The 17,963-nt window shown below is 43.8% G+C and overlaps 1 protein-coding gene and 1 long non-coding RNA gene across 3 annotated transcripts; one reads left to right on the forward strand and one right to left on the reverse strand.

Moving 5' to 3' along the window:
- Positions 1–633: 633 nt before the first annotated feature.
- On the reverse strand, positions 634–9,806 carry ZFAND5 (zinc finger AN1-type containing 5). Of its 2 annotated transcripts, none has more exons than XM_081880848.1 (6): positions 9,718–9,806; positions 5,632–5,788; positions 5,289–5,400; positions 4,811–4,911; positions 2,473–2,598; positions 634–2,272 (listed from the first exon to the last, which is right to left on the reverse strand). In XM_081880848.1, the coding sequence occupies exons 2-6, from the start codon at positions 5,780–5,782 to the stop codon at positions 2,124–2,126; spliced, it is 639 nt and encodes a 212-aa protein (XP_081736974.1). In that variant the 5' UTR covers positions 5,783–5,788; positions 9,718–9,806; the 3' UTR covers positions 634–2,123. The 2 variants fall into 2 exon arrangements, with proteins under 2 accessions (XP_081736974.1, XP_081736973.1); XM_081880847.1 differs by having other exon boundaries at positions 4,811–4,914.
- Positions 9,807–10,526: 720 nt separating this feature from the next.
- On the forward strand, positions 10,527–17,253 carry LOC309352591. The gene is made up of 3 exons (XR_014161389.1): positions 10,527–11,906; positions 15,088–15,223; positions 15,899–17,253. It is a non-coding gene; the product is annotated as an uncharacterized lncRNA (long non-coding RNA).
- The last annotated feature ends 710 nt before the right edge of the window (positions 17,254–17,963 follow it).

Raw genomic sequence — 17,963 nt, forward strand, 5'->3', positions numbered from 1 at the left:
CTTCCTACAAAAAATATATAAAAGGAAACAGAGCTAGACCAGGGTGGACATAATTTGGTAAAGTGAACTAGGGAGTGTGCTCTTTATTGCTCCAAGCTCTTTAAAAAAAAGAAGTTTGAAAGAGGGGAAATCTGTACACATCATATAGTTTTCACATTTAATTCCATGGAAGTGGTATACCACCACATAGGGTAATTGGATTTCATAACAGTAATAAATAAAAAACGAGTGATTCAACATGGTCAAAAGGCACAACTTTTGCAGTAAATCAGGTCAGAAAACTGCAGCTAACGTGGCAGCAAAAAGAATCTGAGTGGAGAAATTTGTAGATCAAAGCAACTAAGACTCTTAAAGGCTTCTTTTTTCAACTATGATGTTGCTCTTAAAGGTCCAGGAGTCATATTTGTATTCCATTTTACATGCTTTGCTCATCTGAACACATCTTCATTGGCTGAAGTGTGCATAAAAATAAAATCCAGCAAGGGGAAAAACATGCAGAAGAGCTGATCTCCAGAATTATTAACTAATAAGAATTGAAGGATTAGTTGAAACCAACTTTTCACAAGTAGGAGATTTCAGATTATTCAATCAATATTTTAATAACCCAATGAAGCATCACAAAAAGGAGCTATATCCCTCTGTACATGATTTTATTATTTACATAATACAATATAGCATAGATGCCGGGTAGCATGATTATGTGCAATACATAAATATGAACTATCTGTACACATTTGTATATCTAATAACTCAACTGAGGACAAAGTTTAAAGCAAAACCTGATGCTTTTAATGAAGAAAAACTAAGACTGAACACTGCAATAGAAGTCAGAAGTAGTGCCCTGTGTATACACAACTATTTACAGATGAGACAGGCATTACCACTACACTACTCTAAACTGTACTTGTTTATATAAAAAAACACAAGTTTCATACATCACAAAAACCTTCCATTATAACACAGAAGTGATATTACCAGACAAGCATCAGTGAAGTATACTGCCTTTTCTAGAGTTGTTATTGTACAATGCTGTAGATAATGCAGCCCATGCAATACACCCAAGAACACTATAGTCCTACACCCAAGTACTATTAAAATAATAAAGCAGCCCTCAGAGTGGTTCCAGGTACCACTTAAAGTCTACAGCAGCCATATTGGGTATGATTTTTCCATGCAAAATGGTGCAATCTCACTACATTTGAAAACTATAAAAATTAAAAGCTAATGTTCTTTTGAACCCAGAACACATTCAACTTAAGATGTATATGACAAATTAAATGCTTGAATACATTTGCAAACTAGGTTCATCAGATGCATGTTACTTGACAGAGCTGCTGTGGTTATTTTTTTAATGTAGCATTTTGTTTGTAAACTGTAAAACAGTCTTGTGGTTTTGTGCTACACAAACTTATCAGCTACATAAAGAGTAAGAAGCAGACAAATCTTCTGTTGTAGGCTAGTTCAAAAAGTTCTGAAAATGAAGTTTCCTTTGGGAACCAGTTTTAATAGTTGAGCAATTTTCATCAGTTCCAAGGATTGCACTGTTCAGACTCAGATTTCTTGGTTTCATTCAGTAGGTAACCTTAAACTGCAGCTTATGGCACCTGAACGCCCGTTCTCTTTAGAAAGTGGCTCCTCTGCAGCTCAGTTTCAAAACAATGAATTGTGGAAATTAAAGAGGACAAAGTTTAACTATGGTAAAAGTAGACTCAATTTTTCCTGGTGTATAATTTAATCAAGCAGGCACGTAGCACTATCCAAGGATGATATACCTCAATTACATTCCCAAAAGGCAAATCTGCTGCAAACATGCAGATTTTATGCATCTGTTTGGCACATGTGAACTAGACAACTCTGTCTTTTGTGCATGTCTGTTTTCCAAGTGCAGGTCTTACTCTTTCAATTCATTTTGGGGAGGGCATGTACACATTTTAAAGGGCTGTATCTATCCAATTCTGCCTGTAACACCCACAACATCCTAAAATATCAATCAATAAGATAGACTAAAGTAAAACTCTGGAGAACATCAAAGGAAAATGGCCATGCATCTGCTCTTTAATGTTTTCCTAGGATATTTTAAAATAAAAACAAAGAAAGTCAGTCTTTTCACCGAGTAGGTTAGTTTATATTCTCTGGATTTTTTCGGCCACAACAACTGGATTCTCTTTTCTGATTTTTGCTGCAGCTTCTGCTTTGTAATCATATGGGCAGTTGTGCTTGTCAGAGTAACGGTGAAGTCCACAAAACAGATTTCCACATCGGCAATCAAACCCTGTAAAAGCACAAAAACAGCATAAAGTCCTGTTCGGTGAAGACCTAGGTTTCGTCATGTGGAATAAAAAACTGAACTCCCGTACATACATACATCTGTGCCATTTCAAAGTGTCACAAAGTTTCAAAGTATGCAAGTCCTCAGCAGTAACTATATTTAAGACTGGATAAGTGTGGATAATGCAGTGTCTAATAGCATACCTGTAAGGCCAACCTTCTTTCTGCACATAAAACATCTGTTCTTCTTTGGTTTAGGCATTTCAGGTGTTTTCTCTTCATTCTGAGATGTACTAGGCTGACTAACTGTAGGACTGGGTTGAGTAACAACTGAAAAGAACAAAACAGGCCAAAGTTGATTAGACGTGGTATATTGTAATTCTAAACTGCTTTCATCTCCACATTTTAAATTCTCTTCTTTACACACCTCAGTGTTGGTAGTTTATTTATAGAAAGAGATGCTGAATTAATTTTTGGAAGCACCTACTCCTTCATCCTCCCTGTCTCCTTTTTGTAGTAAAGAAATCATTAGAATGGTTCTCTTATTATGTTAACCTGAAAACACAAAGTTATCCCCCCCCCCCTTCTGCCTATAGCAACCTATGACCCATGAAAAGCTTCCCTGGGTGGTTCCCCACCTTTTGTGGGGCAGTGGCTTCTAAGTTGCCACAGTCCTCATCTTTTCCAGAAGTCCGCTGTACCCTTCCATATTATTCAGGATGCCTCCCCTTCAGAGACTTTTTCAGGGGTGGTGTGGGGGGGGGGGATAGTAAAGCTTCATTCCATTAAGTTAAATTTCTCAAGTTAGTTTAGGATTCAAGCAATTCAATCTTGATAGAAGCACCAAGTAGATCCCATAACCTTCTGGGCTGGTTCCCAAGTAATGGATTGTAGAAGATTTGTGTGCTGGAGATTCCCAAGAGTAAAGATGCAGGTTTCGGAATGGATATTTTATGGTCTCACTCAAACTTTCAGCAAACTACTACTCTTGCCACCACAAAAAACATACATTGGCTGAAAGGATGTACCTTGGAGATTCCTCTTTCCTATTCTCTCCCCTGTAATCACCATCACCTTCAAACAGAATCTGCATCAGCCCATAGCTGCTCCAGAGAACTAGGAAGGTATTTCTGGGTGCTCAACACCTTAGTGTGGCATGTTTCCATCTTTCTGTGCACACAGTATTCAGTGTTGCTGCACTATCATCATAAATGAAGAGCTAACGCTATCATACTACTACTTTCTTTTTTACCTAATCTATGCAGTTAAAAAACGCCCTTTCATTTAATGCATTATCTGTTTACTTACACTACAGATTTATTAAGCTTACTAAAAGACACGTCTGTGGAAGATGGGTGGAACAACACACATCATACATAGGCCATAGCATATTCTATCATTTTATATACTCCCACCTAGTTTCAGAACATTAATATGTATGCTACTTGATTCAAAGAAATATAGAAATAATTGTGCTATTTAAATATCTTTCAGCTTGCCGTCTACCTTCACATTTATCAGGAATATACATAAAAAGGTCCCCCTGATGTATAAAGCTGTTCATCATTAAGGCTGTACCTGCTGGGCTGGCCTTTTCACTTACTTCTAAATGAATCCCATGTCCAAATTCACCTTATTTAGAATTACATTTTATGATACTATACACCAGCAAGAAATACTGGCAAAAGAATCAAACCATCCTAATATCAAAGCATTCAAACAAAATCATATAGCAAAAATACATTACTAAAAACAACTTTTAAAAGCCTATTAAAAGAAGAGTTCATCCAAACAATTAATGTAAATATATACCCATTGATTATGACTTCAGCACCAGAACATTCAATAGTGGGAATATTGAATGCAAATTAATACAAAAACACTCATGCAAAATGCTCTATGGATTCCAACCTTGTGAACTTATTGAAATTTAGGAAATATTTCATAAACACTTTACAAGTACCAGAAGTTACTTCAAAATGTCATGTCTTTAAAAAAAGCCTGAATAACAATGCATGGAGGTATATTATATTCAGAAATAATCATTTCAGTGAAGTTGGTATACAAAACAGATATAAAATAGGGATATAAAAAACAAAGGTACTTAAAAAACCCCAACCTTGTTTGCAAGATTGTTGGATTTCTCCAGTGATCTATAGTAACTATTGAAAGTTGTAAAGACTGGTGAACTGCAGCACGTTAAAGAATTCATTCAAAATGCTTAATGAAAAAAACGCCAACCATTTTGTATGGTTTTCTTTAAATAAAAAAAGAATAGCACATTCTCACTACTCAATTCATTTTCGCTGAAGGGACTAGCGACATTAATCTACTTATAATAACTGTTGGATGAACTCTTACAAGCAGTGAACAAATTGATCTATGGACGATAAATCTTTTACTTTGCAATTTTGCCTTTTAAGGCTAAAGAACCAAATACTAAAGAGAATATGGCATAGTTTTTCTCATTGGTTACCAAACGTCTACACCTGCCAGGTCCCACTGAACTAGCTGCACTTAAGCGACTTTAAAAAAGGCATACCTGGCTCTGTTGTTTCTGTTTTCGGAGTTACTTTCTCCTCTCTTGAAATGCTCATTTCTGTCATTTGCTGTGTTACAGGCAAGGCGGCAACAGGCACATTTCTGCTTGCATTCAGTGAAATGAGAGCAATTTGTTAGTGCTATTAGGAAGACTAACATCTTATAAAGCTAAAACTTAAAAACCCTGGGCTCTTCTTTGACAACTATGACCGAACTCACTGGTGATAAAGTTTGATGTATAGACTGTAATATCTAAGTGTCCTTGTAATCTAACCTTATAGCAAACTAAGGCATTTACATCAATTCCCTCATTGTAAAGCTCAGAGCCTTTTTGACTGCAGAAATAATAAACTCTGCAGTTATTTCCCCTACAAACTAGCTGTAGCAGAAACTGTTATAATAGTAATAGGCTTAGAGTGTCCCTTACACACTCTCCCAGAATTATTTAATTTCACTATCAGGCTCTACACTGCTCTTACCTTGATTTGTCAGATGTGCTGCCAGCAGCACCTTCACAGTTGTTTAAACTAGTATCTGCTCTCTGTACAGATGCAGAGTCAGAGGTAGGACTGTTGGAACCACTTGATGTTCCTGTATGAAGGGGGGAAATATAAGCATAGATTAGAAATGTAAACTTCGTAATATGCAGATACTACAGCTGTTAAATACTTGGAAGTCTTTTTAATGAGTTAATTTGGCTTATACACAAAAATGCCTCAAAGTTACTAGAATAGTACAAATGTTCACTTAAATGTTTATATCTGAAATGTGACAGTATTCAGAGCTAGCATTTCAGTTATATTATGTTCCTCCAGCACATACCCATTGGACTGATTCGGCCACTATTTTGCTGTCTTTGAAGATGTTCTTTATAGCAGACAGAACACATTCCGTTAGTTCTAGGATTCCCATAAAATCCACATCCTGTGCTACACAGCATGGGCCCTGGGGTCTGGTTGGTCTCCTGAGCCATCTTGTGCTGTAAATAAACACACACACAAACTGCTTTAGAAGTTGCTATAAGATCATAATTCACATGAACTAGCCATTACATAAGATAACATCACATAGCCATATTTCCACAGTGGTCATTCTCTGTGTATAAGCACAGGCAACCATAACAGGAAAAGGGACAGGACTAAAGGAAACCACTCCAAACAGAGTAAGTGAGGTATGAGGCAAAAGCCTGTTTCCACTTGAACTTTGTGAAAAGGCACCACCTTCCCCCCAAATGCAGACAGGATTGTGAGCTACACCTGTGTGATTCCTTCATCTTGTAAGTCAAACTGGCAGGAATATGCAAGAATGCCACCTCAACTGTTGAAGGTGAAGAGAGGTAAGTAGCTTGCCTACTGATTATCTTCAGCCTAGGGCCTAAAAAGGAGAGGGAAGATTGGATTCATATTCTCCAGTCCCAAATTATCCTCACCTGGATTGCTTTACTACAGAAAAAATGTTGCCTCATAGCTTAGACGCCTGAGGGTCAATGTTAAGTGCATACAGGCATCAATGCAACCTGCCCACAATGCACTGCTTTCAAGTAAGCATATGGCAGAGGTGAATCTAAATGTATGTTCCATTGACAGTCATTCGGTGCTGAAAAGACCACATCCACAAGGATCATCTCAAAGGTCATCCAGTCCAACCCACTGCAATTATGCTCCTTTGATTTAGACTTAAGGGTCCTGATCCAGCAATCTTTACTGGAGTGTGGAAGAAATAGAGAGAAACATTCTATCTGTCTTTAACTGTGACTCCTACTGCAGAGCATTGGACTAGATCAGGCGTGGCCAGACTTGGCCCTCCAGCTGTTTTGGGACTACAATTCCCATCATCCCTGACCACTGGTCCTGTTAGTTAGGGATGATGGGAGTTGTAGTCCCAAAACAGCTGGAGGGCCAAATCTGGCCATGCCTGGACTAGATGACTCTTCAGGTCCCTTCCCACTCTAGGATTCCTCCATTTTGCTCTACCTGCCCCATCTGTGGAGTGGGATGCAACAAGAACAGCACTAGAAGCAAAATATACGAACTATCAAAATAGTTTGTGGTTCTGTTTTCCTTTATTCCTGTGGAGAAGGCAGACCAACATATGCTAATCATAAAACCCTGGACTGTGATTTGTCACTGAAAGGGACACAAATGTGTCCTGAACCTTTCATAGTGATTTTAAATCTTCAAGTCTATTCAATAAAGCAGAACAGTCTTATGCTTCTCCATTCATGCCTGTTCTGGTTATTGCCTATCAATAGATCTCACAGCATGGGGAGTACTTTTAGGCTCAAGAGACACACCGCTTTGTATATTAAAAACAAATCATGGAGATAAGGATGGAGCACTATTCTTGGTAGACTAGCTCAACAGGACCTGAGAACTTGGGCCTGTAACCAAACCAACCCCATGCTAACTGAGAACACCATGTGTTTAAATTATTTTATACAAAATCACCTACTATTTTAATAAGACAAAAGCTATTAAGCTGAAGAGTTTCACTTGAAGCAGGCTTTTTGGAAGATGTCCTGCTTAATATATCCATTAAAACAAGCCACTCATTTTACAGCAACTCAGCAAAATACCGTGACTATCAAAATAAACTTGAACAAAATTTCCTGCTTGAAAAGGCCGCCTCATCTGTGCATGACACGGGTCATGTTTTAGCAACATAAACACTTCAACTTCATTACCATATAAGCTATGCAAGACTGATATAAAAATATAGGATCCATAACCTCTGTTCCCACAGCACTACATTAATTGGATTGTAACGTGTAATAATGGTCTACTAGAAAGAAAAGCATTCGAAGACCTCAACAATGGAAAGGCAGCATATAAAACTGTGAAATGAATAAAAATGAAAAATCTTCACAGAGCATATTTGCATGTATACATTTTAAACAGTATGAAACTTCCAAAGCTTGAATTTACATATTCTGAATAATCATGTTTTTTCTGCACAAGCATCTTTAAGAAAATCAACTGAGAATGGCTTCAGAGTTTATTCTTGTTCTAAAAGGCCTGAAGACAAGAGTCCTGTACCATACATACGAGTGGGTCACTTTTCCACAATTGTTATAATATAGCATTTTAGAAGATATGCTCAAGGGGGACAGAAAAAGAGGGCCCGTTTCACAAAACAGTAGATAATATTTGCTGAATAAATATCACAAGGCAGACTTCAGGCACACCTTCACCATATAGTCCCCCCTAACTCACTAAAATCAGCTTGTAATTTATAAAGAAACATTTGTTTGGGAGAATATGTGGTCACAAATTTGACCTGTTTTTCCAAAACAAATGTAAAATTGACACCGTAAGTTATGTAAAACTTATCTGTAAAAACAAAGCTGTGCCATTTTCATTTTTCTAGTTTCATGTAAATTTTGCACCATCCAATTAAAAAGCCCTAGAATGACATCATCGGTATCAAAGAAGCTTGCACCTGCAAATGACTAGCATGGAAAGTCAAACAAATCTTTACAGAAAAACAATGTTTGTTATCGGGTATGAATTTAATAATTTTAAGCTAGCTACCGTTGTTTAGACCTTCAGCTTTTTTGCTGGAATACTGGGTTTGAGTAGTATCACTTGCACGTCGTCTGCTTGCTTTAATATTTCTCAGAAGCCCAAGTCACATGGTGAGTGCATTAGCTTCCGCTTGTCACAAGGCTGCAATGTGACAGGCTGAGCTAGAGGCTCAGGCAAAAGCTCGTCAACAGGGGCCTCTGAAATCAGCTTCTATTTATATCTCCAAAGGCTGCCCAGCTCCTGTACAGCCCACAGAACTGAAGCAGCAAAAATGGACCAACAGGAAACTATAAAAGCAGCTTAACAAAGGACACTCAAACATGTCAGGCTGAGAACTGTATAGAGAATTTATCAGGGATTTTAGCCCTGAGCAAGAGTAGTAAGAACAGTTAAATGGCCCAGATGACTGCAACTGTGTCACTCCAGAGCACACACTACCAACTGTATGCACCAGATGGTTCCTCCTAAAATATGCTTCTTTGGGCTACCGCTCTCCAGCTCCAGAAAGCTGTGCTTGCTCGACTGCATAGCTGCCTTCATAGAACTGCTCCGTCCATATTAGTTCCAGTGCTGCTCCAAAGCCACGGCTGTGTGGCATTCCTGCGCCTAACATGGGGAACATGCCCCGTCTACCATCAAGGCCCCAGGGCTTCACCATACGAATAGGTTTCGTTAAAGCAAAGCTTACAAACCACGACTGTGTTTATCCATGTTTCCTTCTTCTCAATGCAATTTAATTAGGAAGGGGGCAAAAAAGGAAACCTCCTCGGGGGAAACGGAGCGGTAAAGGCACACAATCAAACAGCGGAGGAAAACTAGGCCGGGGGGGGGGGGCCTGGAGGCCCGAGAAAGCGGGCGAGGGGGGGGGAGGGGGGGGGCAAACAAAGGGAAGGGAGCCGCGAAGGAGGAGGGAGGAAGCGCCGGGGGGGGGGGAGAGGCCTGGCGGAGAATCCCTGAGTCACGGCCCGGCCCGGCCGAGGAGAAGAGCCGCTCGCGGCCTCCGCGCCAGGCGGCCCACGGGGCCCAGGAAGCCGCCTCTCTCCGGGGGGGGCGGGGGCGGGGGCGGGAGAGGAGCCGCCCGGGTCCCCGCGCCCCCCCCGCCAGCCCCCCTCCCTCGGAGGGTCTCCTGCCAGCCCCCCCTCGCCCCGCCGAAGGAGGCCCCTTTCCGGGGAAAGCTCTTTCTCCCCCCTCCCCCCCCCCCAGCCGAAGCCCGGCTGCCCCTTCGCCGCCCTTGGCCCGCCGCCGCCGCCTCCTTGGCGCGGGGGAGACGCGGAGACACAGACCCCCCCCCGAGTCGGGGGGGGGCAGAAAGGGCGCCGCTGGGTCCGCAGCCAGCCCCCCCCCCCGAGAGGGGAAGGAAGGAAGGAAGGAAGGGGCGACTCACCGGCCTCGAGGCTCCCGGCCAGGCTCCGAGCCAGAGGACAAAGAAGAAGCGGACACCAGCAGGAGGAGGCCGGCCGAGGAGGGAGGCCGAGGAGGGAGGCCGCCGCTATCCCGGGCTCGGGCGGGAAGACAGCGCCGCCGCCGCCGCCGCCGCCGCTTCCTCCCTTTGTTCCTGAAGCAGCAGCAGCAGCAGCAGCAGCAGCCGGAGGAGGAGGAGGCGGAGGAGGAGGAGGAGCCGCTGCCGGGCGGGGGGGAAGGCGGGGGGAGCAGCTGCTGCTGCTTCTGGCGGTGCTGCCTCTGCCTCTGCCCCGCCGCCGCCGCCACCAGCCTCGGGGCCGGAGGAGCCGAGAGAGCGCCTCGCGCGCACAAACCGCCGCCGCCGCCGAGCGAGCGAGCCAGGCAGGGAGGGAGGGAGGGAGGAGGGCGCGCGCGCGCGTCGGCGGCCCAGGCGCTTCGAGGGAGGGAGGGAGGGAGGGAGGCGGGCGGGGGCGCGCGTGCGCGGCAGCTGACGGGCTCGAGGACGAGGCGCGACACGGCCCCGCCGCCCCGCCCCCCCCCTCCCCAGGCCGGGATCGCTGCGCTGCGAGGCGCCGCCGCCCCAAGAGGGATTCCCTCGTCCGCTCCGACTGGCGCAGCCCCAGCCCCGTCTCCTCGGAAGTAGGCCCCGGGCGGTGCCCGAACCGCAGCGCCAAGGAAGGGATGGAAGGCAGCAGCCGAAAACAGCTGCGAATTCCCGCGAAATCTCCCTCCCCCTTCGCGAGGAGAACCAGAGAACCCCGAAGCAGCACGTGGCGCCGCAGGGCGGGAGCCGCGGGACCCGGAGGCGCCTCCGAGAAGACCCTGCTGAGCGTGGCGTGTCCTGCGTGTCCCTCGGGACATTCCCCAGGCATTCCTGCGCATTCACCCAGACACACTTGCTTACTTGTGGGCAAACTGCGTGCTGCCCCGGGAATCTGCACAACTGGCCGCTTATGCAAACTCCCCTTTCCGGTCCCCTGGGCCCTCCCACCTCATTGCTCGCCACACATTTATTTACATGCCAGCCTAATCCTGGGAGAAAAAACAAGACTGCCAGGATACCCATAATAAGGAGATCAGCTCCCATCAAATATTTAAAAGATATATACAGTACATATTAAAGGGCATGCATAGTGCTTAGAGACTTTTCCTTGAGCACGGCTACTCTTGCTAATTTAGTGGGATCAGAAATTTCATTTTGGATTTAATACACGCTTGTAAATTATCCAAGGCCCTCTTATTGTTCCAGTTCTTGTGATTGGTCAGAAATGCAGTTTTAGTGGTGTCTTATTTACTGAGGTGGTCTGGCTGTGGCCACGGGAATCATAATTGTGCCATAGCAGGGCTTAGCCTAGGACCTCCTCCACAGGCCGAATGTCTGTTGAAAGTGTTGTTTGAAAACGGCTTCAGCCCAGGGACGCTCTAATGCTGCTGTTGACAGCTGAGCATTTCTTGATCTTGCCTAATATTTGCTTTGATAACCAATTCCAAATTACTGTATTTCTTTCAGCATAAATAAAAGTCCCTCTATTACTACCTCAACACATTGTAATTATAAATATTTTCTCTTCACTGTACACTCCTGTTAAGTGGCCTGCCGATATTCGTTAGACAAATAAAATGTGAATGTTTAAATAGACAGTACTGTAATATAAAATGAATGAAAAACAAAATGGATCTGTACACAACAGGGAGCCCAGTTGGGGCTTTGAGCCATTTGTTCCCCCTTTTGTGCTTGCTGAACAGCTGTGACCTTTACCCTACATAAAGTTCACACAGCACATCAAGTTGCACATATTCTTGTTTTGCTGGGATCCTTTTTTTCATTAGCAGTGAGTTTGATCAGTGTCAATATCTGCACGCTAGAGGGGTTTTTGGGTGAGCGTCCTTTTAGTGCCTCGGACTACAAGTCCAGGCGTGTGGGCCTTGAACTTTCTGCTGTGAATGAGTAAGCTTGTGCTGCTAAGATGTAAACAGGGATAAGGCAATTGCCGCTTTCACTCAGCTGCACAGAAGGGGCTCTCTTATACTACAGGAGGGATAAGAGAGAAGCTGCTTCCCCGAGGTCAGCTGTGGTGACTGGGCAAAAACAGAACCGTACTTATCAGTGAAATGTTTGGACTGAATAGGTGCAGCAGAAGCTTTTAGAGTTCTGGAGGCTTGGATCCTAAGGTAGGTCTGCATAAAGGGAAGGTTTTTCTGCTTACACAGGGGCAAGGTGTTTCTGAATTCCTTGTCTGCTGCTTCTGCAAACTGGTTTTCAGAGGGCTGGGGGATTCTCCAGAACAGCATTTTGGAAGGTGCAAAGGAGGACAGCAGAGCTTGGGACAAAACTCCCATCTGTCTGCACAAGCAGATAAGCCCAAGCCCAGTCCAGGACATTTTTCTGCCAGAGGCGGAACAGTCAATGTCCCTGTAATGTCCTCTTTTAATGAGGATTTGTTAAAGAACTAAGTACAAACAGGTCTAATATCCTTTAGGTGCTACTTCACTCTGGCTTCTTGCCCTGCCCGCTTGGTTGGGCCTAGCCTCAGCTAAATGTGGGAGGTGCCCTTAAAAGTAGAGTCACATTTATCCTTACAGCCCTCTGCCAAATCATGCTGTGCAGTACTCAGGACAGGTGTTCCCAAGCTGATCCATGGACCACCCGTGGTTTGCAAGCTTCATGCAGGTGGTCTAGCAAGAGTAGTGGGTGCAGCAGCTGCTCCATCATTCTTAGAGCCTGGGGGTCTGCCTGGAAGGTGAGGATCAGTACAACCAGAACCCCTTTTCTGTTTTCTTAAATTATTATTACCCATCCTTCACTAGCAGGTCCCAGGTTGAGTTGCAGAAATTCAAAATTAAAAACACTTGGAACAGATTACAATTGCAGGAATATGGTTGACCCTGAAAACATACATCTCAGGTGTCAAAGGCCAGAATAAAGAGATCTGTACATTTTCTAATATAGGCTTCCTCAACCTCAGACCTCCTGATGTTTTGAGACTACAGTTCCCATCATCCCTGACCGCTGGTCCTGCTAGCTAGGAATCATGGGAGTTGTAGGCTAAAAAACATCTCGAGGGCCAAGTTTGAGGAAGCCTGTTCTAATATGTCTGTCACTGTATCTGCACTCAGCTGTGGTTTTTCATTGTGCCAGATCAGTCTTCGTCAACCTTGGCCCTCCAGATGTTTTTGGCCTACAACTCCCAAAACTCCCAGCAATTTTCAAGTGGTCCATGCCAGGGAGAGGGGGAGCTTTGGAAACCATTGCTCTAGGAAAATGGGAAGCTACTGCTTTGAAACATCCCTAAAAATATTGTGCACCTCAGAAGGTAGTTTCAATTTTGGGCTGAAGAGACCACAAGTGGGACACTATTACAGGACCCCATGTTCCAAGCAAGCTGAGTTGCAAGAGTACCCGATGAATTCATAGCATCACTGTAAATATATCTGTCATTCTGCCTCATTTGTAAATTTAAAGATACACAAGTACATCAGATTTCTTTTAGCTGTGTTAAACCAGGCTTCCTCAGTCTCAGCCCTCCAGATATTTTGAGACTACAATTCCCATCATCCCTGACCACTGGTCCTGCTAGCTAGGGATCATGGGAGTTGTAGGCCAAAAACATTGGGAGGGCCGAGGGTGAGGAAGCCTGTGTTAAACTAGGATATGATTACCTCAGCCTCTGCCTCCCCTCCCCACAATTGCTAATGGCCTGGGCCTCTTGCCAGGAGAGCTTTAAAAGAGGTTAATCTCTTTTACTCATCTCACCTGGATGGCAGAAAGAGATGCATTTCTAGAAGCTATTTCCAAACATTTAGACAAACTCTTACTGGCTGGCACCATGCGAGATTTTGTAACACTCATCCACTGTCAGAAAAAGAAGATAAGCAGTCAGAAGAGCACCTGGTAAACTCAATATCTTCTTTCTTTCACACAAACACCTGCCCTCATCTGCCAGGGATGCTTTACTTGAGACTCCTGCATTGGATGGGGTTGGACTAGATTGGCATTTCTCAACCGGGGGCCATATGGTCCCCTGGGGGCCCTCAGGTGAAAATTGTGTAAATGGGGGGCCATGGCACGAGACCAGAGGACCACAGAGGGAAGTGAGAAATGATCAAGCAAAACTGTTTTTCATGGCATTTCTTACTTTGTCTTTGGTAGATTCAGGTCTCAGCCTAACCCTGAATCACCTTAGCATGCTGGACAGAGATGATCTTTGGTTATTCCTCACAGCAGTAGAACCGGATATAAAAAGCTTGTTTCTGGTCATCAAGCACAAGGTTCACATTGATAGAGAAATACTTAAAGAATATTTTTTAATGTAATTGTGTTTTGTGTAAATTATAAAAATTAAAATTAAAGCATGTTCTGTTTACAAACAAAACATTGAAATTGCTACCTTTCTACAGGTAGGACAGGGGGTCACAGGAAGGAAACAAGGTGGAAAGGGAGCTGGGGTTGGAAAAAGGTTGAGAAACGCTTTATTAGATGACCCTCAGGGTCCCTTCCAACTCTACAATTCTATGATTCAGGGATTTGTAAATTTCAAGAAACAAAAGAACACCAGCTTCTTTCTAGAAGTGTTAAACATGACTGGAATACAGGATTTGTTTTTATGTTAATTTTCAAGCCCAACACAAGCACAAGTTGGTGATGCTTTTCACTGTACTAGCAATGAGTCCTTGCACAGCCAAGAAACCTCCTGTCACAAGAACGTTTCCTTCTACCTTGCACACTTCACCTCCAGCAGCCGCTTCAACTCTTTGCTGGGCTGCTGCGGCTGCGGCTGTGGCTGATCCACCCCGCGACATGCCACCCGCTCTCCCGCTCCCTCTCCCACGCCCTGCCCGCCAATGGTGCTGTGGCTGGGACAACTGAGGTGGAAGAAGAGCAGGGCAGAAATACCTGAGAGGGCCAGGGGGAGGGAGAGCAAGAGGGAAGGGAGGCAAAATACAGGGAACCCTCAATTTGTGTGGGGGTTGCGTTCTAGGTCATTGTGCACTTGCATGAAATCACGTGAAATGGAAACGCCCTGTTTTGCTCCTGCCCCACCCTTTTAGTGATGTCCTTTTTGATGTTTGTGGGTCACTTCTGGGTTTGGCACTATGTGTTTGGCACTGTGTACGGGACAAACTGCATCTCATATTAAATCAGTGTGGGACACAGCATTTGGCTGCTGGCTGGGCTTTCTGCCTTTGGCTCGGAGGGGACCAGAAGTTGAACATACCTGTGCTTGGAAAATCCCTTATTTTCGAGGCTGCTGGTCCCTTATTTTCAAATCTGTAAGTTGACAGTTATGCCACAAGTGCTACGGCTACCAAGAGTTCACTTCCAATTCCAACCTCCTCTTTCATTACTCCGTAGCAGCTCCTGAGGCTAAACCTGCAATGTGGACATTTTAAAGTGGGGTTGATCAGAACAAATGTTCAGAGGTCATTTCCTTGTACCAGGAACAGGTGAAACAAGCCACCGTTGGCAGGACTGGCAGCAACTGCAGCAGGTATGCTCTATGCAGATATTGTCTTCTCTTGTTAACTTTGCTGCATTAAATGTGCATTCTGTAGCTGACCTCCTTTGCAATGGTTTATTTTGAAATCTTTAATATAACATTTTATTTTCCTGTTAATGTTGCTTTGAATGTATATTTGACTTTATTCAGTCATATTTTAGTCTACATGGTTTTATTTGCTGTTTTAGTGTGTTGTAAACTGCTTTGAGATATTTTCTTAAAAATATAAAGCAGTAAAGAAATGGAATGAATAATAACAATAGTAAAAAAATACCAGACCACTCCCGTTTTTGTTAACTCAGAAGTAAAGACTGTTTCCACAAGGATAAGTGAATTAAACTACCCAAGCAATGTGATGAAAACAATTTTAGATCCTATGCAGCGCAATCTACCTCTTTCTACCTGGCCTCCTGGCCAGATTTTGCCTTCATGAGCTCACCAGCAGGGGTTGCGCTCAGATAAAACCAAGGACACAGTTTGCATTCACAGGCAAAGTCTTGAAATATTTCTGAAATGTACCATGAGGGAATTCCATAATCAGAAGACAGTCACCCCAAGCACCTCTCTTCATACTCGCATCTCTCTCCTCTCCTGCCTCTGTTGTGTTTATCTGTCATTATTTTTAGTTGCATACATTAACATTTGTTCATATTTGCTGTTTTGCAGGTCCACTATACTAAATACCTTGGGTTTTTGCTCATTTGTGTTTAAATGCTGCAGCCTTTTTAATGTCATGATGGATGGAAAATGTTGGTCTGCGGATGGATTCTCTGTGCAGAGACAGCAAAACAGGAATAATGAGATGGCTTTGCTGACATTCCACAGCACAAGGAGCATGGGGCATCTGGTGTCTTGAGCATACATTTTATCATTTTTAAAAGCCTACTTTTGGATGTGTGCTTTGTTTTTATTTTTTAAATGAAATAAGGACAGAAGTAAAATGGTACAAGGTTTGACCATTGAATTTCAGATTGCTGCAGATTCCCTGCTCCTACCACCATTTAATTCCTCTAGCTAAGAGCTGGAATTCTCAATAACTTTTGTATGTATGCATTTTTGTTGTTGTTGTTCTGACATTATTTTCTTTTCTCTGATTTTCCTCTTAATTTTTATTACACTCTAGTTTTGGGCAGATAATTAAGGATGTGTAAAAGTACTGAGGCATTCCTACTGAGCAAGTTCCTCTTGCTTATGAGCCAGCAGCGTCTGTGTGTACTGTTTATTTATTATTACATTAATATCCTATCTCTCATCCAAGGAGAATAAGAATAAATTGGCATTGATTCAAAGTGTTTGAATTTATTTTATCAAAAATATAAGTGGGTTGACTATATCATGGATACCGTTTATTTATGATCACTGGAATTTTTGAACTAATCACAAAGTATTTACCAAGGACTGACCTGTTGTCTGGAACTACATCCTGAACCTATTAAAAATGTATGTTTCTAAGCAGCTAAAGGCTTCTAAATAGACCAGGCATGCAGTGTTGGAAGAACCCTCTCCAGCACCTGGGGCAGCGTAGACCATATGGACTGCGAATGCGGCATCCCGCATGTGCGCAATCCGTACGGGATGCCGCTCGCGCGTGGCAGCTATATGAGTTGCCACTTGCGCAGCGCCCATACGGACTGTGTGCGCCCTTGGCCACTCTACAGCTGGGAGAGGCAGGGTCCATCTTGTCACCCCTCCCAGAGTGGCACCTCCACCCCCCTTACTATGCCCCTGCAGGCATGTCCAAAGTCCGTTACGAAGGCCTAATCCGGTTTAATCCTAAAAATCCTAAAAAGCCTTAACTCTTCACTTCATCAAATCTGGCCCTCTTTGGACACCACTGAAGTAGACAATGGAACCTGGGAATCTAAGTGCCACAAACCAGCTAAAATGGTTATTGGGCTCTCTGTTTCACTAAAGTAAACAGTCAGCTTCAGAGCTGGAGACAACCAGTTCAACTCTACAATGCAGAAGGGTAATTATCACAAACAAAATAATAATAATAAAAAATCCCTCCAGTAGCACCTTAGAGATCAACTAAGTTTATTGGTATGAGCTTTTGTGTGCATGCACACTTCTTCAGATACAAGGCTGTCTTACCTTGGGATTCAGCTGGATACTGTGGCACAGACTTCCTCACTGCCTGAGGGTAAATTGATGGCCCTATGTGACATTATTTTGGAGTTTTTGCCACTGGAGAAGGTTATCTTGAGACAGATTCAGTCCCTATTGGGTCATATGAATTTCGCCTGCAGGGTGGTTGCTCCTGGTCGCCCCTTTGTGCTTGCCTGGCAAGACCCTCTGCAGGCCTGCAGTCACCCATCATCAGGTGCGATTGCCTAGGGAGGTCAAGGCAGACCTCAAGATGTGGCTGGAATTCCTGAGGGAGTTAAATGGGGTATCTCTGTGGCAGGATACCTTGAACCTGCACTGTGATTTCCAGGTCCATTTGGACACTGCTGGATCCTTGGGGTTTGGGCTTTATTTCCATGGCCATTGGTGTGCACAGCCATGGCCTGAGCACTGGCAGGGCACAGTCATTACCCGTGACTTAACGTTTCTTGAGCTTTTCCCCATTGTAGTAGCAGTGCACATGTGGACCATGGAGTTCAAGGACCGGCGGGTCCGTTTCTGGTCCGATAATCAGGCCGTGGTGAGTGTTTTGGCAAGGCAGTTGTCACGCTCCAGCAGAGTCTCTGCCCTTTTGCACACGTTTGTGCTGCGGTGCCTCAGGTTC

Source organism: Podarcis erhardii (assembly GCF_964252035.2).
Source record: "Podarcis erhardii genome assembly, chromosome: 11".
Lineage (NCBI taxonomy): Eukaryota > Metazoa > Chordata > Lepidosauria > Squamata > Lacertidae > Podarcis > Podarcis erhardii.